The sequence below is a fragment of the Mesoplodon densirostris genome, chromosome 15 (assembly GCF_025265405.1).
Source record: "Mesoplodon densirostris isolate mMesDen1 chromosome 15, mMesDen1 primary haplotype, whole genome shotgun sequence".
Taxonomy (NCBI): Eukaryota; Metazoa; Chordata; class Mammalia; order Artiodactyla; family Ziphiidae; genus Mesoplodon; species Mesoplodon densirostris.
Genome location: NC_082675.1, coordinates 1,681,142 through 1,706,952, shown reverse-complemented (window position 1 = coordinate 1,706,952; position 25,811 = coordinate 1,681,142). Strand labels below are relative to the sequence as shown.

The 25,811-nt window shown below is 55.8% G+C and overlaps 1 protein-coding gene across 3 annotated transcripts in view; it reads left to right on the top strand.

Moving 5' to 3' along the window:
- Nucleotides 1-25,811, top strand: part of ADGRD1 (adhesion G protein-coupled receptor D1) — a 146,760-nt gene that overhangs the window by 95,509 nt on the left and 25,440 nt on the right. For all 3 annotated transcript variants that reach the window (XM_060118957.1, XM_060118959.1, XM_060118958.1), the window contains 4 exons: nt 3,385-3,508; nt 20,346-20,449; nt 21,925-22,036; nt 24,547-24,700. In XM_060118957.1, the coding sequence (XP_059974940.1) occupies nt 3,385-3,508; nt 20,346-20,449; nt 21,925-22,036; nt 24,547-24,700 (494 nt within the window). The remainder of the gene's footprint in view (nt 1-3,384; nt 3,509-20,345; nt 20,450-21,924; nt 22,037-24,546; nt 24,701-25,811) is intronic.

The window sequence follows — 25,811 nt, the reverse complement described above, 5'->3', positions numbered from 1 at the left end:
TTCTTGTTGTACATTTTACCTTTACAGATGTCAGAAATGCACAATACATTGCTAGGATTTTTGCTTTAGAAAGTTAGTTATCCTCTAAAGCAATTCAAATTAAGAAAATGATAACTGCATATTTCCCTTCATTTTTTTCCATCTCCAGCTATTTCATTTCTTTGTGTAGATCGCGGTTTCCGTCTGGTATATTCCTGTAACTTTTCTTGTAGTGTGAGTCTGCTGGCAGTAAGTTCAGCAGACTTTTATTTTTGAAAGATATTCTCACTGAGCTTAGAATTCTGGGTCACTTTTTTCCCCTAGACTTACACTTTAACAAATGATAGAAGCAATATATCAAAACGTTATTCTTTTAAAAAAGAAAACATTATAAGAAAAACATATGTCCCGTTGGACCTTTAGATCTTATCCTGATCTCTCCTCTTGCCTGTAGTAGCCACAGTGGGGAGATTTTTGTGTATAGTTTTTGATAATTTATGCATGTTTTATATTTATGTTCTTGGGGAGTATATGGTGGTGTTTAGTTCCATGTTTCTTGCATCCTTCCACCATCCTTATTTTGTGTTCTGCCCACATCTCTTTTCACCGGCATGTAGTATTGTTTTCATATTTATATACACACATTCCATTTATGCATGTGAAAGAACAGTTTTCTGCTCAGATGCCAACTTCCTAGGTCACAGGGTAAGACACGTATTTTCCTGTTATTTGATATCTCTTGACCTGGCTGCCATGGCAGATTTATTTATTCACAAGTCGGGGAACCAGGCTTCTTGTTTCCGCGGGTTCCCTGGGATGCGGATCTTTACATGCACGCAGAGGTGATGCCACACGGGACTCAGCTCCCCTGGTTAATGAAGACATCGTCACGGCTTCGTGGCTCCATTTGGGAAAATGTGACTTTCACGGTTTTTAATTCGCAGTCACTCTCGGCACCAGCAGAGAGGACACGTTCCATCCTAGGACCACGCTCCCTGAATTCGTGCCCGCTAGTTCTCAGGTCACCCTCTAATTCAAGTGTGGCGTTCATACATTCCATGGACAAAGGTCACATACAACCCAGCAGCCAGTGTCGCTGGTTCTCCTCAAGGGCCGGGAACAGGTTAGCCCTAACAGGTGGCAGGGTGGGGCAGGACGTGCTCGTCTTTAAGGCCCTTTGATCCTGACGTTCTTGGGGGGTTTGCTCCTGAAAACTGGTGGGTTCAAGTGGTGCTGGCTGTGCTCTCTGGTCTCTGCTAAATGCTCCCCACCTCACTCATCACAAGCACTGCCTCTGAAGCCGCTGTCCCCGAGCCTCGGCCATCAGGCTCAGTGCGACCCCTCAGCCTCCTCCAGACGACCCTTCCCACCTCACCCTCGGGTTCCACGCTGCCTAAGCTCACCGAGAGCCACAATCACGCAGCATCCTCACAGGGACACCCTCTGCCTCAGGGATGAAAATAAAGATGCTGCTAGTGTGTGCTTTGTTTACAGAACACTGCAGGAGCGCGGCAGGACTGTCTTTATCCATCGCCCCTCTGGGACAGCCACCTTTCTCATCCACGGCTGACATTGCCATGAAAACTGAATGTACAGCAAAGAGAAACTAGAGCCTTTAAATTTCTTCAGCTTTATAAAAGCTTTCCCCAGGGGCCCCTGCCTTTGGCCGAAGCAAAGATTTGTCTTTGCTGATCACTCAAAGTTGCAATTTCTGGGAAGAACCATTTAAGCATCCTTTTTTTTTTGGAATTTGAAAATATAGAGATACAGGGAAGAAAATTGTAGTCGCTCATATTCTCACCACAAGAATGAACCACAGTTAACATTTGTGCATTTTTGCTTCAAGTCATTTTTGTCTTGGTTTATACTTTAAGAAATAAAGCAAGTAATACGTCAAAACAATATCCTTTAAAAAATTATAAAAAAGTAAATATGTAAAAGACTTCTACATCTTATCCTGGTCTCTTGCCCTCTCTGTGGGGAGTTTTCTCAATAATTTATCTATAATTTATGGTTATGTTCATAGAAAGTATATGATCTTCTTTCGTGTCATGCCCTTGCATCATTATTACGCATTCAACATTGTATATTAAGTTTCTGTGTTTTATCCATATGGATACATGCTGCTTTTGACTGATGTATATACCCTACCAAATTTTATCCAGGTCCCCGAGGTGGACACTAGGTAACTTTAAAATGTTCTCTAGTATCACGCATCATTCAGTAAATACCCCAGACGCATCCCTGTGCACAGAGCTCAGAATTCTCTAGAAGTGGGATTGCTGGGTTGCAGGACCTGCACACTTCACGCTTGCTAGATTTTATTGAAGTACAGTTGATTTACAATGTTGTGTTAATTTCTTCTGTACAGCAAAGTGATTCCGTTATATATATATATATATATATATATATATATATATATATATATATATATATATATTCTTTTTCATATTCTTTTCCATTATGGTTTGTCACAGGATATTGAATCTAGTTCCCTGTGCTATATAGTAGGACCTTGTTGTTTATCTAGTCTATATATAATAGTTTGCATCTGCTCATCCCAAATTCCCAATCCATCCTTCCCCCAACCCCCCTCCCCCTGGGCAACCACAAGTCTGTTCTCTAGGTCTGTGAGTCTGTTTCTGTTTCATAGATATGTTCATTTGTGTTGTATTTTAGATTCCACATATAAGTGATATATGGTTTGGTCTCTGTCTTTCTGACTTAACTTCGCTTAGTATGATCATCTCTAGGTCCATCCATGTTGCTGCAGATGGCATTATTTCATTCTTTTTTATGGCCGAGTAGTATTCCATTGTATATATGTGCCACATCTTCTTTATCCATTCATCTGTTGATGGACATTTTGGTAACTTCCATGTCTTGGCTATTGGGAACAGTGCTGCTGTGAACATTGGGATGCATGGATCTTTCTGAATTATAGTTTTGTCTGGGTATATGCCCAGCAAAGGAAACCATAAACAACATGAAAAGACAACCTATGGAATGGGAGAGAATATTTGCAAATGATGCAACTGACGAGGGCTTAATTTCCAAAATATACAAAGGGCCCATACAACTCAATAAATAACAACAACACAACAAAACCAACCCAATCAAAAAATGGTCAGAAAATCTAAATAGACGTTTCTCCAAAGAAGACATACAGATGGCCAGTAGACACTTCATATTTATTGGATGCTGGACCAGGTGTTTTGCAAAGTGATTGGGCCAAAGTGGTTATGGTGCTTTCCCCTCCCGGAAGGAAAGAGGTGCTGGTTTCGTGGGGCCTGATCAACACCAGAAACATCCTAGTCTCAACAGCCTGGTGGCGAGAACGCTTTCTCAGCCCACGGGCCCAGAGTGGGCTTTGCTTCCCACTGACGCATCCTCCTGTGTCCTCAGCTCCGGAGAAGGCATCTGGTCGAGCCAGGGCTGCGCTCTCACCGAAGGGAACCTCAGCTACTCTGTCTGCCGCTGCACGCACCTCACCAACTTCGCCATCCTGATGCAGGTGGTCCCGCTGGAGGTAAGCGCCAGGCGGGGGTGGGGGGTGGCTCTTGGACAGCGAAGAGGTGCCCTCTCTCCGTCAGCCTGAAGTGGGGGCCGGGTGGCAGGTCTTCGTCGTCAGCGCCGGGGGCTTCAGCCGCAGCAGGGCAGATGGGAGCCTGCACAGGTAGGGAGGCCCGGTGGTTGGGGACATCCACGAGGCTCTGCTTCTTTGGCAAAAGCTCCTGTGCTCCAGGTTCCCTCAGCCAGCACCTGTGCAGACCCCGGCTCCCTCTCGAGGATGCACGTGCCACCTAGGAGGTGGTCATGGCCGCGTTTTCTGTCTTTGGTCACTGGGCTGTGAAACCCTCCCTGTGCCATGGGCGTGTCCAGCAGGGCGAGGTCCTCAGCTATAAGCAGTGGGCCTGGATGTCCAGAGAAAGTGTCACCAGTGGTGGCATACAGCTGCATCTATGTCCAGGGTGGCCACACCGTGTCCTCGGAGCATTTCTGCTGTGACACAGGAGACCCTGGGCTGCAGACGGGGCCCTGGACCTGGTTCTGAGGACCTGACCTCCAGCCCCAGTGGGAGTGACCCCTGAGGTGGGGGAGGGGCTTCCGGCCACGCCCTGTGTCCTCCCCTCCAAACGGGACCAGGACGTGTATCCTCACGTTAAGGATGGAAGAGGCCCCTCCTGCTTGGGTTTCTCTGCTTCAGAATATTTAATCTTTATTGCCTGCTAGGCTTGGTCAGCACTAAGAGCTAGAGATTAACTTCTGTGGTTCAAGGGAGGCATGGCTTGTAAGAGAAGACAGAGTGCTCTTGAAAAATGCAGATGTGCGGCTTCCCTGGTGGCACAGTGGTTAAGAACCCACCTGCCAATGCAGGGGACACGGGTTCGAGCCCTGGTCCGGGAAGATCCCGTGTGCCGCGGAGTAACTAAGCCCACGAGCCGCAACTACTGAGCCCTTGAGCCACAGCTACCGAGCCCGCGTGCCACAACTACTGAAGCCTGAGCGCCTAGAGCCCATGCTCCGCAATAAGAGAAGCCACCGCAATGAGAAGCCCGCGCACCATAATGAAGAGCAGCCCCTGCTGGCTGCAACTAGAGAAAGCCCGTGCACAGCAACGAAGACCCAATGCAGCCAAAAATAAATAAATAACTTTAAAAAATGCAGCTGCCCTGTGGTAGGATCCTCTGAACTATGATCAGTCCCTGACACCTGAGCGTGATGACTTCCTTGGCTTCTTAGGCCCACAGAGAAAATTGAATTTTTCTGGTGGGGGTGGGAGAGCAGGGAGTCGATGGGGCTTCTCCTAGGATCTCCTAAGATGCAGGGCAGATCGGGCACCTGGAGACAAGCTTGCTTTCATCCCATACTGGTTTTGGAGACTGAAGATGTTCTACGACTCTGCGTTTCTGGCTGCTGTTGAAGATCCGTGGTGATGCTGGGCCGGAGCTCTCACCTGGAGCGGTGGGGCTGGAGCTGGGCAGGGGCTTTCTCCTCCTGTGTCAATGGAGCGGAGCCCTCCAGCCACTCGGCACACCGGCCACTTGTCAGGAGGAAGGTCTGACATCCCCACTCCCATGTGCCTGAGGGAAGGGAGGTGGCGGCTGACGGCCAATGAGGTGCCCCGGCCAGCTGAGTCTCCGTCGCTGTAGGACCTGCTCTGGCAAGCCCGCCTCCCGTCACACGGGCCCGCCCTCTCAGGGTACATTCACTCGCAGGGTCCGTCTGTTTATGAACAGACTCTGTTCTCCTGAGTGTTGTAGCCCAGGCACTGCACACACTGGGCGTCAGGAAGTATTTGATGAGCCCGTGATTGCATCAGTTTTGTCAGTGAAGGTGTTGTTCTTATAGCAACACCCAGACTGCAAGCAGTGTTTACCTAAGGGTTGGTTCCTTATCCACCGTCATTCGACAAATAACCTATCGGGTATCGCCAGGCCCAGAGGTCCATTTGTAAACAAGAAAAACCATGCGTTTCTGCTTTGGAGTAGTTTATATTCTAGTGGGAAAGACAGAGCATAAACACATTAGCAGGTAAATCGGTAAGTTCAAAGAGCAATAAATGTAGGAAGAACCTTGGAGGGAGAGATGGGGGAGACGGCAGATGGGGGGGAGGACGCCTTCTGGGAGTGTGGTCTGGGGGGTCGTCTCCGAGGAAGTGACACTTGAATGGCCAGCAGAGTCTTGTCTCTAGAAGGCCTGGGAGAGGAATATTCCAGGCTGAGAACAGCGAGTGCAGAGGGCAGGAGGACCGATGAGGTTGGCGCCTCGCGGGGGGAAGGTGGTGAGCAGAGAGATCTTTCCACTGCAAAGCGTAGCATGGATTTTACAAGCCGACTGTGAGTTACTTGTGGAGACTCTGGAGAGGAGTTCCCGGCGATCCCTAGGAGGACCTGGGGGCTGGCCCGCCCCCCACCCCGCAAACTCCCCACATGGACACACGCAACACTGTCGATCTGAACAGGTGACCCCCTTAGCTCTGCTCGTGATGAAGCTTCAAGCGAGGGTGGGACGAGCAGACTTCTCAGCAGCGCCATCAGACGGAGTCGCCAAGAGTTGCTAGGTTACACCTGGGAAAACTGATGGCACGAGAAATGAAGCCCGGGCGTTGACACATCAGCTTTTAGTTTCAAAGCAGGCAGTTGTGTCGTAGACTTGAGGGGTGCAAGCCCACCTGTCCGCCCAGCGCACCTGTTGTCCAGGCAGGTGTGACCCCCCCCCCCCCAAACAGTCCCAGTGGGAGCGTCTTCTTGAAGGTGTGACCTTTAGGGGGCAGTTGAGTGACTGGCACCTCCTCCCTTTTCCTTTCCATCCTTCCCACGTGCTCGATCAAAACCCTTTCTTGGGACTTCCCTGGCCGTCCAGTGGTAAAGAATTGCCTTCCAATGCAGGGGATGCGGGTTCCGTCCCCGGTCGGGGAACTAAGATCCCACACGCCGCGGATCAACTAAGCCCGCGCACCACAATTACTGATCTTGCGCACCTCAATGAAAGAGACCGCGTGTTGCAGAATACAGAGCCCATGCACTCTGGAGCCTGCGCGCCACAACTAGAGAGAGAAAACCCACACGCCACAACTAGAGAGAAGCCCGCGCGCCGCAACGAAGATCCCGCATGCCGAAACTAAGACCCGACGCACCGAAAAAAACAAAAAACCCCCAGCAAAAACCACCTTTCTCTCGTTGACCTGCAGCTCTTTGATCCTAAGTCGGGGCGCACACTGGGTTGTGAACCATTGGTAGCCGGAGAGATCAGTGCGGTGGGCTGTTGCTAGTGATTTAAAGAAAAATGAAATAAGATGACAACATAGCAGAGTGCATTGAAGTCGGGAGAGTAAGTCCCTGTTCGTGAGACCCAAGCATCAGCTACCCTGACTGCACGAGACGCCCGTTCTACTGGTCCATCCAGTCAGTTGCTTCCTCTGCCACCCTTACTTATCCTAGTCCACGGGTCCCGACATCACTCATATCTCCTGGCACATAGGGCCCTGGCAGGTGAGAAGCATGGCCTCTGTGAGGCTCACCGTCCACCTGTGTCCTCCACGCAGGCCCCCTTCTCCTCCCTCCTGCCAGGGCCTCGGCCCTCGTGGCTCAGTCTGCATCCTTCTGGTGTCACAAGGGAGAGTCCAGCCACTCACATTAGCCCCCGGCAAAGGCACCGCCCTGCCGCCACGCAGAACCTGCGTCAGTAGTGCCCGGAGGGTCTGAGTGGTCCTGTGACCAAGCCCCCTCCTTGACAAGTGGAGAAAATGAGCCCAGAGGGTGGGGTGGCCCAGCCTGTGGTCACTCATCCATTCGTCAATGAATTGCTGAGTTCCAGGTGACCCCTAGGCTTCTTAGGTGTTATTCTGGAAAAATACAGTGAAAAGACCTTGAGTGCAGATGGAGACACGACCTGTGAGGGCAAACGTTGGGGGAGTCAGGCCAGAAGACAGAGGTGGCCCCGCAGGGCCTTCTGAGCTGGGGGCGATGGGTAGAGACCCCAGGGGGGTGCAGGGGGGCCACGCAGACGCAGATGGAAGGTCGTCCAGGCAGAGGAGCCGTGGGTGTGAGGCCTGAGCATGAACAGCAAGGAGGCTGGTGCAGCTCCCAGGAAACGTGCCAGTGAGCTTCAGACCCAAATGTCCGGGGCGCCGAGAGGCCGCAGGAGCGACGGGGGTGGAGGCCATCGTGGAGGCTGTGGGTGTGGTGAACCGAGAGCCCCCGCCCTGCTGACGGGGCGGCCGCTGGGCACCCGGACTGCAGCTGCCCTCTTTGATTGAGAAAAGCTGGAGATGGGTTTTGTGCAAAATCTCCTGATTTTTAGATGTGTCATTAGTTATCCTTTCTAGGCCACGTGTGAGAGGTGTATCCGTGGCCTGGGCCAGTCCGATGTCCGCAGACCAGCAGCCTGAACCCCACATGCTCAGGGACCGTCAGGTCTTGTGCAAACGCTGATCTAGGTTCCTCAGGTCTGGGTGGTTTCCTGCTCACAGGGCCCAGGCGGTGCCCAGGCACTGCTGGCCCCAGACCTCTCTCTGAATAGACCCTAGAGTCAGGCACCTTGTCTGTCAAAGTCAGATCAAGCTTGTGTTCAGGGCCGTGAAAGGGGCTGGGCCGGTTGTTACAGATTTAAAGGGCCAGTTAAGGTTAGTCTGATTCCAAACGTGTGCCCTGTAGCAGGTGGAGCTGGGACCTCGGCTGGGGGTCTGACGGGAGGGAGTGGGACAGATGGCCCTTCAGGAAGTAAGAGGCAGCGGAGACTGGTGAGCCTGCCTCTTGGGAGAGCAGTTCCAGGGACGCAGGAAACAAGACTTGTTCCACAGTGAGCCGCGGGGAGACCGAGAGCCCAAAGAAGCGCAGTGTTCTGTCTGCAGGCGTGGCAGCTCCAGGCTCACTGGAGGTGGGCTGTGGTCCTGGGGTCACAGAGCAGAGTGCCTGCTGGTGACAGTGAGCACAGGAAAGGCACCGTTTTGGGGTCTCTTCCGTCTTTCTGGCCTCGCCATGCGGGCCTCGCAGATGAGGGTTTGGGGACTTCCTCAAGGTCACCTGGGGGCAGAGTCCGGACTTGAGCTCTGCCCTGCTGTGCAAAGCTCAGGCCGGTGGTCACGCCCCGGGATGGACCCTTTACCCACCGAGGACTAAATGCAGTTTCCTCTGTGACGTGGGTGGGCCTGTTGGGCAGTGGGAGTGCGCAGGGGGGTAAACACTGAGCAGGAAGCTGTGCTTGTGCCTGGCGGCGGGGGAGCGAGTAGAAGAGGCGGCTCGGTGTAGGAGCTGGGAACCGGGGGTCACAGAGCATCCGTGTCCACTCAGTGGCGACACCAGATTTAGACACAGTCCGTGGGTGTCTTCATGGAAGCAAATCATATCTACTCATCGCCAGGAAAGGTCGATGTGAAAATGGTTTAAAATTAGCTGTGCTAAAAATGAACGTTTTCATGAACGTTAAAAAAAGCAACAAGGCAGTTATCATAGGTAGATGCCAGATCCGTGGGGCTTTTGGAGAATTAATGAAGACAGCACGAACGCCTTTACCTCCCTGACGTTGAGCCCGCGCCTTCCTGGGCCCCTGGGCGGGCTCTCTCCTCCGAGCCTGCGTTGCTTCTCCCCACCCATCTCTCCTGGCTCCTCTCCCACCCAGCTTCCGCCTCGGGGGTCTGCCCTTGGACCCCCGCCTCCCCGAGTGAGTCAAACAAGGGTGGGGAGAGACTGGACCGAGCCCCCCGGCCTGTGTGATACGCCCCCGGGAATGCATTTGTGTGGAATGACCTCAGATGAGAGAATACAATTCGCAGCTTGGGGAGGCCGTCGCTGAGGTCTGAGAGCTGCTCGAGGCTCCTTCCCGGTGCCCAGCGTCTGGCACAGGGCAGCAGCTGGCTGAACAAGTGTGTGCATGAGGTAGTCAGTTCCACACGGGAGAACAGCTTGCAGAAATGCAGGAGCGCTGCCCCTGGATGCCCGAAAGCCCAGTGCATGCGGGTTAGTCAGTAACCCTGACTCCCAGGCACAGGGACCAAAGGTGCACAGGAGGAGACTGGCGGGCACCAGAACCTCGCTCATCTCTGAGGACTGACCAGCAGCGGCCGCCGGGGACCAAGGAACAGAGGCTCCCGCTGCCTGGAGGCTCTGGTGGGCTGCTCCAGGCAGGACCCGGGGCAGGGGGCAGGCGGGTGTCACCCCGGGTTTCTTGTTGAAGCAGCAGTAACCGCAGTGGCTGCCTTATGAGTGGAATTTGTAGGTAGGAAAGGAAATCAGGGCGGGAGGATCAGGGGCTGCCCCCTGCCTCCCCGTGGGCTGCCCCCTGCCTCCCCCGTGGGCTGCCCCCTGCCTCCCTCATGGGCTCCTTGACAGCAGCCTGGGCCTGGACGTCTGTCCCGGGAGGCGGCAGGAGCACTGGGCCAGGACAGGTGCACCTGGGAAGGCTGGACCACAGGGGCCCTTTCACCCTCCCATCAGTCAGGGAGCCTGGGGCCGGGGGCCTGGCAGCCACAGGGAAGGAACTGTTCCCTGGGACAGAGTCACAGCCCGTGGTCTGCAGGCTGCCGTTGGCCGGCGGACGTGTTTCAGTTAGCCCTTTTGTCAATAGTTAATTTTTTTTAATTTATTTTATTGGACAAAATAACGTTTTACAACGTTGTGTTAATTTCTGCTGTACAGCAAAGTGATTCCCATTCTTTTTCATATTCTTTTCCATTACGGTTTATCACAGGGTATTAAATAGAGTTCCCTGTGCTCTACAGTAGGACCTTGGTGTTTATCCATTCGAGATATACCAGTTTGCATCTGCTAATCCCAACCTCCCACTCCCTCCCTCCCCCACTCCCTCCCCCTTGGCAACCACAAGTCTGTTCTCTAGGTCTCTGTTTCTGTTTCATAGATAAGTTCATTTGTATAATATTTTAGATTCCACATATAAGTGATGTCACATGGTATTTGTCTTTCTCTGTCTGACTTGTCCTGGCCATTATAAATAGTGCTGCAATGAACACTGGGGTGCACGTATCTTTTTGAATTATAGTCTTCTCCAGATATATACCCAGGAGTGGGATTGCTGGGTCGTACGGTAGTTGTATTTTTAGTTTTTTCAGGACCCTCCATACTGTTCGCCATAGTGGCTGTATCAATTTACATTCCCACCAACAGTGTACGAGGGTTCCTTTTTCTCCACACCCTCTCCAGCATTTGTTATTTGTAGACTTTTTAAAATGATGGCCATTTTGCCATTTGTCAACATTTCAAAACTCAGAGATATCATCTAAAATTTTGGATTTCTGGTTTTCTTAAAAAGAAGAAGATCTGGCCACACCGAGCTTCCACTGCTGACGGAGCAGCCCTGCTCCCTGCAGGCGGGGGTGTGCACCGCAGTTCTCCACAGTCCCCACCACTCCCTATCACCTCCCTCGCGCTGGGGGCCATTCATCATCATGTTCTCGTTATTCTGCTTTTAGGAAGACAGTAAAATGCTTCGTGTTCTTTTCTCCGGTGGGATAGCGACATACACACTAAGAGGAATTGTTGGAAAAGAAGATAAAGGTGTCTCTTTTGGGAAGAATAGTTTCACTTGTCTAGTATGTATGCGCGCTCCCGGCTGGCCTCCTGAATTTTTTTTTTTTTTTTTTTTTTTTTTTTGCTGTACGCGGGCCTCTCACTGCTGTGGCCTCTCCTGTTGCGGAGCACAGGCTCCGGACACACAGGCTCCGCGGCCATGGCTCGCGGGCCCAGCCGCTCCGCGGCATGTGGGATCTTCCCAGACCGGGGCACGAACCCGTGTCCCCTGCATCGGCAGGCGGACTCTCAACCACTGCGCCACCAGGGAGGCCCTGGCCTCCTGAATTTATATAAGCTGCCTCTCTGGGGGCACTGGTATTTGCAGTCTCTGACTCAGAGGGGTCCACGTCCTGAAGCAAACTCCAGGCTCTTCTGGGCATTTCTAAATCTAGCCGCTGGTGGGAAAGAAAGGGCACAGCTGGGGCACACACCACGCCTTCCTGAGGCTGGAGCTGCCGTGCGGGGCTGGGGAGGGGGTGGTGTCCCGCCTTCATAGGAGGCCCTCCTCCATCTCTCAGGGCCCATGTCCAGTCTGGGCTGATGGTTAGAGGACCCACCGGTGGCTGCCACACCCTCAGACTCTGGCTGCCAGGGAGGGGCGCAGGAGCCTAATTACAAGGCGGCCCTGGGGCTGGTGAAATGCCTCCTCTCTGAGCTGTATTTGTGGTCCTGGTGGGCGTATCGCAGACAGGCCGGGCCAGCATTTAGTCCGGTGCTGGCGGAGGGCTTGTTCACCGTCGGGAAGCAGGTTCTTTCCTCCAGGGTCCCCAAGCGTGCATGTCACTTAGGCAGCTTCTGATGAGCCCCTACTGTGTGTGGCTCTGTCCCCGTCACTGGGGTGTGGCCAGCAGCGGCCCCACTCTGCTCCCCGGTCAGCTAGGCACTCGGTCCCTCCCCCAACACACCGCATGACCTTGAGCAAGGGCCCGCTCTGAGCTTTGGCTTCCCTGCCTGTGACGTGGGTGAGGACCCCCTCCTCATGGAGCTGTGGGGGGGGGGTCAGACACCTCCCAGCCCCAGGCACTCGGCCTGACCGAGGCCGCGGTGATATCAGCACTAGCACCCGCCTGGGATGTCCTCGCAGCCGAGGTAGATCGAGGAGCCGAGGAGCCGCATCAGAGAGGAGTAGGGAGGGGCCTGGGATGGAGCAGGGCTGAGCCTGGGGACCACGGACCTCCCCGCAGGCAGCATCCGAGCTCCGGCCGGTGTCTCTCCCGCTTCTTTCATTCTCCTGAAGGATGGCAGGGTCCTGAGCCTGTAGGTGTGGAGTCAGGATTACTGTCTCCTTGTTGACGGGGCTCCTGCGGGAGGAGGGAGCTGAAAAGTCTCTTGTTTTGCCTTTATTCCCGCCACCCAGGATGTAATGCCTCACCTTGTGCATCTGCACACAGAGGGGCCGGTCCTGACTGCCTTCCTCTTGCAGACCCAGAAAGGCCCCCCGCGCCACTCCTGTTCCCTGGTCCCTGCAGTTATGTAGGAAAGGGTAGCAGACAGGCTCCCGCTGGGTCCTGGCTGGGCTCTGCCTTGCACACCTGCTCTCTCCCTTCTGCTGATTCACCAGCCAAGCCCTTCCAGGCTGTGTTCGGACCAGGAGCTTCCTCTTCCAACCCGCCACCATCCATGTCCTTGGAGTGAATCTCACCAGCTTCTCCGGAGAGCCTGGGACGGTGCTGAGCGGGGCACTGGAGAGGTGCACAGAGTGCCTCCCTTCCCCCCACCCCCTCCCCTGCCCCTCCCATCTCTCTCCCCCTCTCCTGCCCCTCCCATCTCTCTCCCTCCTGTCTCCCTCCAGGGCTTCCTAGAGCCCTTTCCCTGAGTCCTTGCCTTGCTGCCTCTCTGGGGCTGGGCCACTGCCTGCCATCCCCTCTCTCCCCACTAGAACTCCAGGCATGCAGGCACGGAGACCACCTGGGACTGGTGGAAACAGGCTGAGGAGGTAGGAGCAGACATTAGGGTGCAGGAGACAGCAACCTGGCGCTGTGGGGTATCAGCTTGGCCGTCGGCCCGGCCCTGCTGTCCTGGGAACAGTGCCTCTCTGTGGGGTCAGGACTCCCCCCTGCCCCGGCAAATTTCATTATCCCCCAGAGTCCTCCACCGAGACCCAGGCTGCTACTTCAGGGGAAAAGCAGCCACTGCTTCATTTCTTCTAGAATCTTCTGAGAAGCATCTGCTCTGGAGCTGTGATGGGGCTTGAGCTGCAGGGGAAGCTGACAGTGGGGTCCCCAAGGGGTCCTCTCTCAGGGCTGCCCTCAGGCTCGAGAGCTCCCTCCGTGGGGTTGGGGTGTGAGCATGGTGGCCAGGAGCGAGGGTGCCGGGAATGAGCCACGGTCGACCTGGGGCGTCTCCATCCCGAGGATCCGAAGACTGATGCGCAGCCCCCCAGAGTGGGGGAGACAGGAGAGAGAGAGAGATGGAGGGGAGGGCAGGGGGGCCACGGGCACCACGGTGGTTCAGGGTGGTCAGCTCTGGGCCGGAGGACTGAGTTGGGGATTGAAGTGTGTTATGACCAAGATCGGGTAGATTCCACATTTTTTGTCCTAAGCATTGTGGATCTCCGCATGGTGGTGGGAAAAGGGGCAAAGGGGAACCATCTTTGATAAGCTGCCACCCCTGTGTCAGGGGTTGAAGAGCCCCACAGGAGCCCAAGGGCTCCTTGCTGGACTGAGGTGAAGCCAGGGCCAATTCCTTGGGGTGTGTTTGCTGTAAAGGTGCTACACCGCGTGGGAAAAGTGCAACAACACAGAAGGCAGGGTTAAGCACGCCGCCCCCATCCCCCCCATCCCGGGTCTCCGAGGGCCCTGCCCGGAGCGGCGGCCGGCGCTGTCGCCGCAGAGGCAGTCTCCGTGTCACCCGCTGTTCCTTCGGCACAGGGCTGCGTGCGGTAAAGACTGTCGTGTGCTTTTGAAAGACATATCGGTGCATCCTGGTGACTGTTCCACCTCTGTCTACGCGGATCTACCTCATTCATTTTCACCACTGCGTACCCACCCTGCCCACCGCGTGATTTCTCTGTGGATCAACATCAGGTCACAACAGTTTTTGGCTGCTGCAAACAGTAAATATCTGTGTGCAGACCCCCTTCCCTTCACCGTGAGTGCGTCTGTCGGACAACTCACCACAGTGGACGTGCTGGGTCAAGCAGCGTGAGGCTTTAACTTCTCACAGATGCTTGAAGCCACCATTTATGGGGAGGGGGTCTGCTCCAGCCCCGCCTCCGTGCAGAGAGTGTTGGGGTGACTGGTGTCTTGGGTCCATGTCCTCCCACTGTCCACATGCCTCCCCCAACAGAGGCTGTACGTGCTTTGCAATCTCAGTGTTGAGTTACCCCCGTCCCACCCCCGTGTATAAAGCTGGGGGTCACACAGCTTCCAGTTAGTGTCTTAGGGGCTGGCAGCCTCGGGGGCAGGGCCGGCGGTTCCTCAGCTCCCACGACTTGGCTACCCAGGGCTGGACGCAGGAGAGATCCGTTCCCCAGGACCCCAGTCTTGTCCAGGTCCCGGGCCTTTGCTCTCAGACCCACCCCTTCCCCTGCTGGCTCTGCATCGCAGGGCTGGCCACTGCTGGCTGGCTTCCCAGGTCCCTGCCCCTTGGGGCTCTGGTAGGAGATGGGAGGGGAAGGCAGTGAGGCCCCGTGCCCACCCTCTCTCACGAGCCTCAGGCGGCTTTCCTGGCCTTGTCTTCGCAGCCTCCCGCTGGGGAGCCCCTGCAGCCCGTGGCCCTGGCTTCCCCAGGTGACCATGGGCCAGAGCAGGTGGCTTCCTGCTGTGAGTAATTACTGCCTGGGTCGAGCCATCATCCCTGTGGCATCTCTGTTCCCCTCCCCGCTTTGTGAACACTGCCCTGAATTAAATTTCCAAATCTTTGAGAGGCTAAAGCGGTTACTGTTTTCCTAGCTGGCCCCAGACCGGTGCCCAAGCTGTGTGGCTGAGGGGAGATGGTGAGGCATCCCCAGGAGCCTGGTCTTGGTAACAAGGGGGTGAAAGGGCTCCGTCCTCGCCCCCGGTGACTCCTTTGATGAGGTAACTAGCCTGAGGAAGGCAAGTCACTGACATCTCTTGAAAGACATAGGAGCCAAGTCTCTCCTGCATCCTGCGGGGAGAAATCCCACCTGGTGCACCACTGCAGGGCTGTGCGTACCAGACCAGGCGCCGATGGTCTGGTACAGGTGAACTTTGGACAGAAGCTCATCTCTGCCTGTCCTTGGGGCTGTGGGCTTATTTCCACCACTGGAATGTGAGATTCACCTGCAGTCTGGACTCAGCGCAGCGGGTGTGGCCGGCAGAACCTGCAGCTTGTTAAGCCCAGGGACGGTCACCAAACCCCCGGCTGCCCAGGGGCTGCACGCCCCTCCTGTCCAGGGCTGAAGGAAGGTGCGTGGCTCAGCCGCCCGGGGAGAGGGCAAGCTCCACCTGGATCCCAGCAGGAGGGGAGACCAGAGGCAGGACGGAGCCGGCCTGGCGAAGAGCTGGGGGTTGGGTGGCAGAAGCAGAGGGAGCGGAACATAGGGTCCAGGGGCCACGAGGGGCTGGGAGCATCTGCACCCCGGCTTACCCAGCGAGTGGACTGCGTGCTCTCAGATGTGTCCCCACTTGTCCACTCTGCTCGGCCGCAGGTTCCCTTGACAACTGCTTTCCTGCCAAGTCCAGCCAATGAGAGCCAGGCACGAAGCGCTACACCCCTGCTCCCGCTCAGATGCTCCTGGCGCTGCCTGTGTCACCTCCGTGGTCCCTGCTGCTGCTGTGCCCCCTCCGCCCCCACCTCAGCTCGTGGGACAGGCCTGTTGTGTTTCCAGCTCTGCCAGTGGCCCCAGCTCTGCTCACATCACCCCTTCCCATGGTCCTTCCCACCCTACAAGGGCAGAGGCTCTTGCTGTGGCCGTTCTCTGGGGACCCTCATCGTCATCTCCTTTTTCAGGGTTTCCCGCACTTTTACACCTACTTCCTATGTTCGGTCCCCTCTGCTGAATCTTTCCAGAGGTGCGGACCCTCCTGACGGAGTGACTAAGGTGGTGAGGCAGAGGTGCAGGCGGGCCTGATCCCTCGGGGGCCTTGGAGACCCTGGGAAGGATGTGGATTTCATTCTAGGTGCAGGGGTGCCCAGGAGGCGGGTCAGCTGGGAGCCATGTGCGCTGAGTGGCAACTGGCTGAAGTGGGGAGCAGTGGGGGATCCAGGGGGTAGAGGAGGTTAAGGCAGAGGCTCTGGAAACTGGGGAGAAGGAGGGATGTGTGGCCACTTGTCAGCTGAGGGACCGACAGGACTGGGTGAGCGTGGGCTCTGAGGGGAGAGGGAGGACCCAGGATGACTCTCGGGTCTGGGCCCCCTCCCCGTCCCCCACCGATCGCCTCCACCACGGCCTCTGTGTCCAGCACAGCCTCTGTGTCCAGCACAGCCTGGTCAGTCTCAGAACTAGCATCCTTATTTCTTCACTCATATATTTATCCGTTTATGCCTTTGCTCATAACCTGATTTCCCCACTGCAGTGCAAGCCCCAGGCTTGGCACACAGTGGGTGCTTAATACATGCTTGATGCAGATGGGGGCCCAGTCCTTCTGGGGTCAGCACTGTCTTGCCAGCTGTGCAGTGTTGGGCAGTCACGTTTCCTCATCATGATGACCAGGATGCCCACAGGCTGCTCTGCGGGTTCAGTGCCTGCATGCAGCAGGTGCCCAATAAAGGCAGCTCCGTTCTTGCCCTCTTAACCATCCACTCTTCTGTGAATGCTCCACTACCCCAGACAGGCATTCTGATCTTTGGTTCATCTCTAGAGCATGTGGAGTTTGCCAGTCCTCTGTTGGATGCTGGGGATCCTGACACGAGCAAGACAGACAAGTCTTGTCTCCATGGACCTCACCACTTAGAGTGCATGCAGCTTCCAGTCCAGGAGACCCTCTCCTGTCCTCTCTGTCCACTTCCTGCCATGTGTCGGGGCCTGTGTGAAGCCCACACCCCCTCCCATCCAACTTCACAAGGCACAAGCTGTTTGCAGGTTACAGTGGAGCCGTGTTTAACACAGGATGCAGGTTCACTTAATACACTGACAACCCAATGGGCTGAACGTGTGTTAAAGTTATAAAGCTCTTATATAAAAAGAGAGGGAAGTAAACCCTTCAGGAAATCAGGGTCTCTCAGATTGTCCCCCCACCAACACACACACCATTCTGCTCTGTAGATTTGACAGCTGTTTTAAACCAGAAAGGTCTGAAGACCCCGACTTCTGTGGGCAAGTTTCTCCTGGTCCCTGCTTTGGTCTGCCTCAGTGCTATTCAGACCACTGTACAGAAGAATGATATATGAGGTTACCTGCACAGACTGTGGATGCTCTAGTTTACGGGGGATCTTAGGGATTTTCAAGGGTCCTTTTGATCACCTCTCATTTTTACCTTATGGCCTCACTTTATAATTCAAGTGCCATGGAAAATACGACCTTCCAATCTAGTTTGCCTTATGTGCTGTATAACCATTTCAAGACGGGCTGGCCAGGATGTTAGCAAGGGAGGGGCCATATCTCATGTTTTCAGTGTTCCCTATCGTGCCTGGCTTGAGGTTGGCTTTGGTTGGGTTTGGTGAAAGTTGTGATGAAGAGTTGGTTGATTGGTGGGGTTGGTTGATGGTGAGATTGGTTGATGGTTGAATTGGTTGATCATAGGGTTGGTTGATGGTTGAATTGGTTGATCATAGGGTTGGTTGATGGTTGAATTGGTTGATCATAGGGTTGGTTGATGGTGGGATTGACTGATGGTGGGGCTGGAAGGCATATGGCACAGGGTTGGGTAGATGTGGGTCTGAGGCCAGGGCTGGACTCCCAGTTATCAGAAGCTCTAAGCCGAGTGTGTGTGCAGGAAACAGGGAAAGATTTCAGCTACTGTGGCTGGCCAGGTTCGGCCCTCACGCCTGGAAGCGTCTACATTGTGCAGTGAACTCTCACGTGAGCCTACTGGAAGCTTCCTACAGCTCTGTGAGTGGAGGAGGTAAACTTCTATTATCTCTCTAAGAGGTATGCAAACAGTGATGTAGATTAAATACATCTTTTCTGGTGAATCAGTGGGGGAGTCGGGGGAGCAGACCTGAGGGCTGTTTCTACCCTAAAACCTTCAGCAAATACCCGTGGGAAGCCATCTTTCTCAGTAGTACCCTGCTGTCCTCAGAGCTGTGGTTGATGAGACAGTGGACGTTCCGGGAACGTGATCTCGGTCCTTAAAGAACTCTCCATCCCTCTGGCAGTAAGAAGACTCTCCCGTGAAATGGGACAGTACTATCAGAGTGGGACGCACCCCACTGGGGGACGTGAGATGTTTGGGCAGCACAGCGATGAACAGGGATGGGAAGACCTGAGACTTCGGGGTGCGAGGACTCATGCGGAGAACTTGGGCTCAGGGCCAGACTAGGAACGGGACGTCCCAGTGGCAGTGGGGTGAAGGTGTCACGGGGGTCAGGCTAGCTCTTGGATACTGACAGGCTGCTATCCTTCATTTGCTGTCATTTCCATTGATGAGTTAATTTCAATTAGGTGAGTGTGCAGAGGTGGACCTTAGTTTCCAAGAACGGTCGATGGTCTGTGCTGCCCATGAACTCTGGTAGCTGATACTTCCCTACTCTGCCTCTAGACAGAGATCATTGCAATGGTGGGACAGGACTTTTCAACTGTCTTATGAGCCAGCAAAGACAGGCGACAGAGTTGGTAGAATGCTAGTGATTCCTCACCCGGTTTGAGTTCCCCGTTTCTGAAAAGTATCGCTGGACGTAACAGCACTTCCAAAGAGGTACTCTCTTCCCCCCCCGACAAAGAGTTTGAGAAATGCCCAGTTTAACATGGCTCTCTCTATCTACATATTTGCCTGAAGGAGGCTCAGAAGCCTTAAGTTGCTTGTATTCACCAGAAGTCTTTAAAGGCAGATAGAGGGTGCAGCTTCTCCGAAACTTATCTAAAACCAGAAACATCATTTCACAGAAGAGCAGTGACAGCCCTGCTTAGGAATTGGTGTTAAGCAATCCAGTGCAGGAAAGTGGCTCTAGGAGTGTATTTCCATTTGCCTTCCTCGGGTATGTGATGGCTCAGAACACCGCTCGGCCTTTCTATCCGCAGATGGAGAACTTTAGGGTCCAGATCTCGGGAGGTTGCCGAGAAGCCTGCTGCAGGAACGCACTGGTGGCCCCTCCTGTCTAGGAAGCTTGTTTTCCTGCATAGACAGGGGTTACTCATGAGGGCCCTCCCGCCCCCCTGTCCAGGGCTGCTGGGTCCAGGCTTCTGCCTCCCCTGCCAGGGATCCAGCCAGGGACTGACAGTGTTTCCTGAACCCTCATTAAGTTTTCAGTTCTCGGAAACCGACCGGGTGGCTCCCAAATGGTTCCCTGTGACCCACTTATGTTTCCTGGTGGGGCCTCCTGGGCCCCGCGTCCTGGACAACAGCCCTTTCCCGTACCTCAGAGTTTCCTCCTTTTGTTCCCAATTAAGTCCCGGTGAACAGGGAAGAAGGCAGTTTAGCTGGAGGCCAAGGTCCCCAGGGGTCCTGGCTAAGGCTGGAGGGACCTTGATGTCTGGCGCTGGGAACCAATGCAGAGTGAGCTCCAGGCTGGGTCTTTGATGCTGCCGAAGGAGCAGGAAGCCCCCAGCCGCGACCTCTGAGGGATGCTGGTCTCCTAGGCGTGTGGCTTAGGGAGCACGGCGTTTCTTGGATCCCAGGGTCAGATGTATGTGACCTCCAGATGCCAGCTCCTGGCATTCCAGGTTGTGCTGTTAGGTGAGCTGTGGTTTCTGTCACCGTCTTTGTGGGTTTGTATCCACTTGACTTACCGCGTTACTGGGCATCAGGGATACCAGCGAACTCTTACGTTGCTCTGAGCACTTCACATATGAAAATTCATTCCTAGGTCGTCAGCTGGGACTTGCACCGGGACCTATGGGTCAGGCTCTTAAGAGAACCCTGCATGCCGGGCGCAGAGGCACGGGGCAGGCGGGCCGCCTGCGCGGGCAGCAGTGGGGGAAGGGAGGGGATGCGGTAGCAGCGCAGGGGCTGGGCGGGTGGAGGGATGTGAGTGATGGGTGGAGCCATTTGGAGCGTCTGAAATGCGCAGAACCAAGGGCCAACACCAAAGAACTGGCCCTCTGGGTGGCAACACCAGGGCACCAGGGCATCAGGGGGAGAGGCAGGCCCTGGCGGTCACCACCAACCCCGGACGGTCCAGTGGCTGCCTCGTGCTCAGCTGTGCATTAGCCCTGGGACCTCTTCCAGCCTGAGGCCCCCCATCAGGCTCGGGCCACATTAACCACAGGGCCAGTCCCCCTCTAGGGCCTGGACCCGGCGGCGGCTGACTGTCTCCGCTCTGCTTCCCGCACAGCTCACGCTCGGACACCAGGTGGCGCTCTCGTCCGTCAGCTACATCGGCTGCTCGCTGTCCGTGCTCTGCCTGACCATCACGCTGGTCACCTTCGCCGTGCTATCGTGAGTCACCTTCTGCTCTCCCCCGGGTCTCCCAAGAGGTTGGGAGGCTTTGTGCAAATGTCAGTGCCACCCCTGCCCACTTCGATTTCCCTTCTGGCACTTGTACTCGGGAGGCGGCAGATGCCGGCCCCTGTTTAGAGTCTGCACACGGTGTGTGACAGCTGGACGGCTGTTCCTCGATTACCTTTTGTTTTGAAAGCTGGGGCGCAGGGAGGGGGCTCTGGGCGCTGGGAAAGAGAGAGGGGAGAGGAGGTGCCGTGGAATCGGAGGGCACCCGGCTTCAGCTAACCTGGAAGGCTCTGGAAAGGTCCCCAGTCCACAAGGCTTTCTGTCCTCTGGCCAGGGGAGAGCCAGAACTGAGGACCCCCCCAAAATGATATCAAAACAGCCAGAGCTTTGTGGGGCTGGGCTGCAGGAGGTGCCGGGGGTGGGAACACTGGAGGGCCCCTGCCTCCCTGCCGGCTGAAGCCACCTCTGGTCAGAGATTGAGGGCACCCCTGCAGCTCCCAAGTGGAGGCCGTCAGCTCAGTCCATCCGTGGCCCTTTCTGAACTGGGACAGAAAAATAGGATGAGAGCCGTGAGTCTGGGCGGACAGCTGACTGGGCGCTGCTTGCACACTCCCCTCCGAGCTGCTGGGCCTCAGAGGAGGGCGTTTCCCCACACGGGGATGGGCCCGCCCTCCGGGGATGCTCGGGAGTTTATCTGCCCCTCTTCCTCCACTCCTGGGGCTCCTCCTGGGGGTTCCCAGGTTTGGTTGGTCGGGGGCTGCGGCAACATCACCAGGGCAGACTGTCAGCTTCCCGGGCTCCCCCCAGCCCCACTGCTGCCCAGTGGGGCCCCGGGCGCCCTGGGGGGTGGGGGCAGGGGTACACCCTGGACACAGGAGCTTCTGGAGGGATCCGAGCCAGGTGACAGGAGACGGGCACAGGTTTGGAGGGACCCCAGCGTTACGCTCAGGACGTTCCTCGTTCCCCAGCTATTTGCTCAGCAAGCCAACCCCACCCACACGTAGTCAGCTCTGAGGATGCAGCTGCACCCAAGACAGATAAACACACACCTGGCTGGGGGTGGGGCAGATAACGAGTGAGGATGCAAAGGCTGAAGACACATCTTCACAGCCGTCTGGGCCCTGAGAGCAGCTCAGAGAGGAAGCGGGGCTCCTTCAGGCTCGGGAAGTTCTCTCTAAGGGGAGACCTGGGGAGGGGCTTCACTGCAGAGGAATGGCTGGTGCAAAGGCCCCGAGGCGGGAGAGGGCTCGGGGTCTTGGCGAACCCCCAAGAAAAGGGGGTCTGTGAGCAGGGAAAGGGAAGAGCTGAGTCAGGCAAGGATCAGGCCCTGCAGGGCCTGTGGAAGGAGCAGGGTCGTCTCCGAGAGTAATAGGGAGCCATCGAGGGCGCACAGCCGGGAGTGGCAGCGTGTGGGCGGGCGTATCAAGCCCGCGTTGGCGGCCTCACCCCTGCCTCTCTGCCCCCAGCTCGGTCAGCACTATCCGGAACCAGCGTTACCACATCCACGCCAACCTGTCCTGTGCCATCCTGGTGGCCCAGGTCCTGTTGCTCATCAGCTTCCGCTTCGAGCCGGGCACGGTGAGTGGCCCCCTCGGTCCTGCTGGGTCCGCAGCGGGCCTCCCTGCCATCCCCTCCTCCCCCGAATGTCACCAGGGGTGGCACCTTCCCCTGCTGGCTTCAGTTCAGAATTCAGACCACCGGATAGCCAGGCTGTGTTTCCTCTAGGAGAGACAGGGAAGATGACAGGTATGAGGGGCTTCCCTGCTCAGCATCAGTCTCGGTAACGACGACACTTACGGCCCCGACTGCGTGCTGGGCGCCGTGCTGAGGGCTTACATAGATCCGCTCAGTTAATCCTCATAACAAGCCCACGAGGTGGTGCCGTCGTAACCCGCCTGCTATAGATGCCAGGCTGAGGCACGAGGGAGTTACAGCCACTTACCCAGGGTGGCCTGGTAAGCACTGACCAGGTCCTGACCTCGTGCGGTCTTGCCGCAGACACTGCCCTCTACAGCCGCATCCCCTCTGCCTGCCAAGGGCCAGCGCTCTCTGCGAAGGGACTGTGAAGACCCAGACCCACCTTTTCTCTGCCCTTTGTATCAGGCTGGGGGTTCTCCGGGGACCTAGGAAGTCTTAGATCTCACAGAAAGTGAAATGCTGAGAGCAGATTGACCCAGGCTTGGGTGACGTGGGTGATAAACCTGGTGGAACGGAAGAAGCAGCAGAGATGTGCTTGCTCTACACCAGGATGGAAGGGGAACCAAGCAGTATAAGTCAGTGGTCCTGGGGCGCGATCACGATCGGCTAATGGAAGATGAACTCTTTATCCCGCGAAGTGAGGGTCAGCAGAGCGTCTTGTCCTCACTGCCCAGCAGGGTCCTCAGCCCACCTGCCCGTCCTGGGGCTGCTGCCTAAGGAGAGATCCGCCCTCCTCTGCTCACAGGTTTAGGGGTTCAGCCAAGCATCTAAGAAGGTCCTGGCTGTGCCGTGGACAGACGAGGCCTGCACCAACCTCATTCTCTCCTACTGGATGCTCTTCAAGCTCCACTGTGGATCATCACACGGGGTTTTCTTAAAATACAGATTTGGGTTCAGCTGGAATTCCTATTTCCATCAGGTTTTCAGGTGATGCTGAGGCTGCCTGTCCAAGCCACGCTGTGAGGAGTGAGCCCCCCTTGTGTGATGGCAGCAGGAGGGGAAGCGGTCCAGGCGCCCATCATCCAGATGGCGACCCCAGGGACCGGGAGAATCTCCTGTGTGTCTAAAATCCCAGGCAGGGCTCTGAGTGATCCGTCCACTGGATCACCTCTGTGGCAGACAGGACAGGTGACTGTGGTGGCCAGTCTCTGTGTGGGGAGGGGCCGCTCCCCACATGAAAGGGGCAGCTGGTCCTAGAAGACACAGGGCCACCGGTGCTGGGACTACAAAAATAACAGATGTGTCCCATGTTTGTATCTAACTTTAACAGAGCCTGATGACCAGAAGCACAGCATTTCAGTAACTTGCTCCTTTTTGTTTTTTCCTGAGAATCAACTGATCAGGGGGCCTTGGGAGGACAGGACATGGAGCCCCCATAGAGATGGTTGTTCTTGGTTTTCATACTTGTTTTCTTCCCCAGGCTCCTGGTTCCCTGGCCCTTGTATCCGAGCTTAGGGGTGGGTGGCGGTGGACTCACGGAGAGCATGGGTGGGGGGATCTCTGATTGAGGCTCCGGGGGGAATCTGAGCCCACATGACTGAGCTTGGAGTTGTGGCCAAGACACTAGGAACAAAAAGGGGGACCAGCAGACCATGGCCGCCTTGGACAGGGGAGAGGAGGCCGCAGTGCTGAGCAGGCCCTGCCCCTGCCTGCTTGTCACAGAGAAGGCAGGTGGGCCTTCTGGATATCAGTGCCTCGAGCAGCCAGAAGGAACAGACATTACAGGTAGTTTGTGCACCTCTGTTCATTACACCTGCTGAGAGTAAAGTCCAGTGAAGCGGCCGTGTCCCTCAGGCCTTTCGGCTCCAGGTAGGTAACCAACACCTTGAAATGGAGAACTGAAAATTCCTGAGTCTAGAGGTTTCAGCCACGTCACAGGCTGCTTTCTCTCTGCCCCTCAACTCCCTTCCCCTCATGCACTCCACTCTGCAGGCCTCCCTTCCGGGCCGGGGTGGCTTCCACAGCTCCGGGCTCCTGTCCTTGGGTCCTTGCGTCCGAAGGCAGGAGGGAAACCTGCTCAACGGCGCCTCTGCCCACCGCGGAACCCACGCCCGGCAACCCGGCCAGTCACGTGCCCACCCCTGAGCCAATCCTGCTGCAGGGATGGGGATGGTTACGCTGATTGGCCGGACCGAGTCCCTGCCCTCTCATGAACCAATCACTGTACCTGGGAGGGGGTGTGGTGCAGTGATTGGCTACTGCCCGAGTCACGTGCCCCACTCAAATCACTCAGCTGGGAAAGGCAAGACGTGACTCCCCAGGAAGAAAGTGAGGCCACGTGTTTAGAAGCCTCCCCCAGAAAATGGGTGCAGGGAGGTTGGGACAACAGCAACCACCCACTGCTCACACCCCGAGAGAGCTTATCCCCCGTGCCATTGCTTTGATCCTAGACCCCGTGCCAGGTGCTGGCCATGCTCCTGCACTACTTCTTCCTGAGCGCCTTTGCGTGGATGCTGGTGGAAGGGTTGCATCTCTACAGCATGGTGATCAAGGTCTTTGGATCAGAGGACAGCAAGCACCGCTACTACTATGGGATAGGATGGGGTAGGTGGGGATGGGATGGGGCAGGTGGGGCAGAGGTGGGCTGTGATTTCATCTTCATGTGAAACACCTCTAAAAGTCAGTTTCCGTGGGGAGTGCTTTGGATTTCTCTGTTCTAATGGTCGGCTTCCCTCCTCCCTGGGAAAAATCCCAGAGGCACTGCTCTGGAGCCGGTGCGGGGACAGTGGCCTCCTTCTCTTGGATTGACACCCCGGCTTTAATGCAGGGCACCAGGCAGGGGAGGTGGCCTCTCATCTCACAGTGTATGGGTGCCCTGGGGCGAGGGCAGTCGGGCCCTGTATTCTCAGCCAGTCACGCCTGGGATGGACGCTGTACACTATGGGTTGTGGTTGGAGGGAGGAAAGGAATTCTGATCTCTCGGTTGCTCTTACCTGGAATAGAGTTTCTGCCCCGTGGTGCTGGGGAGAATGAGAAGTGCAGGCAGCCTGCCGCAGGGAGATATTGTGGCTCTGGACTGGGTCCCGGGGGAGGGAGCCTGTCTTGTTGGCCGCAGCTGCCTGGAGTGGAGCAGGTTGTAGCCCAGGTGTCCCAGCGTGTCAGGTTTACCCAGACTTAGTAGGTTTTCTTGAATAAATTTTTCTTAATTTGCTGCATGCCCTTAAGGAAATTTATAGAGACTCTAAGTGGTTGTGCTGTTTTAAAGCTAACTCGCACGAATTATGGTGGTCCTTCATCCTGGGAGTCACCTCCCCAGTGGCTTGACTTTGTTTAACTTCCTCCTTGCCCATCCTGAGGAGGAGCCCCAGGGCACAGGGGACCCTGCTTCCCACCAGAGTGATTGACGCCTGGCATCCTTGCATCTGCTATAAAGCATTCATCCAGCATAAGGGACCTGCTACTTGTTTCTAGTTTTCTTGCGATAGATTTAATTTTCACAGTCCTCATGGTGCAGGGAGCAGACAAACATTTTACTTTGTGCTTTGAGCTGGCTAGCGTAGTTCATTTGGGGGATGTAGTGGAGGTAAGTTATGTGCCCCTCCTGGCTTTCCCGGGAGCCTAGAGAGGCTCACGGGGGCCAACGTGGAGAGAGGAGACACAGCAGCCGCCTCCCAGCTGGTGTGGCCTCGCAGGGAACTCCCGGTGCTCCCCAGTG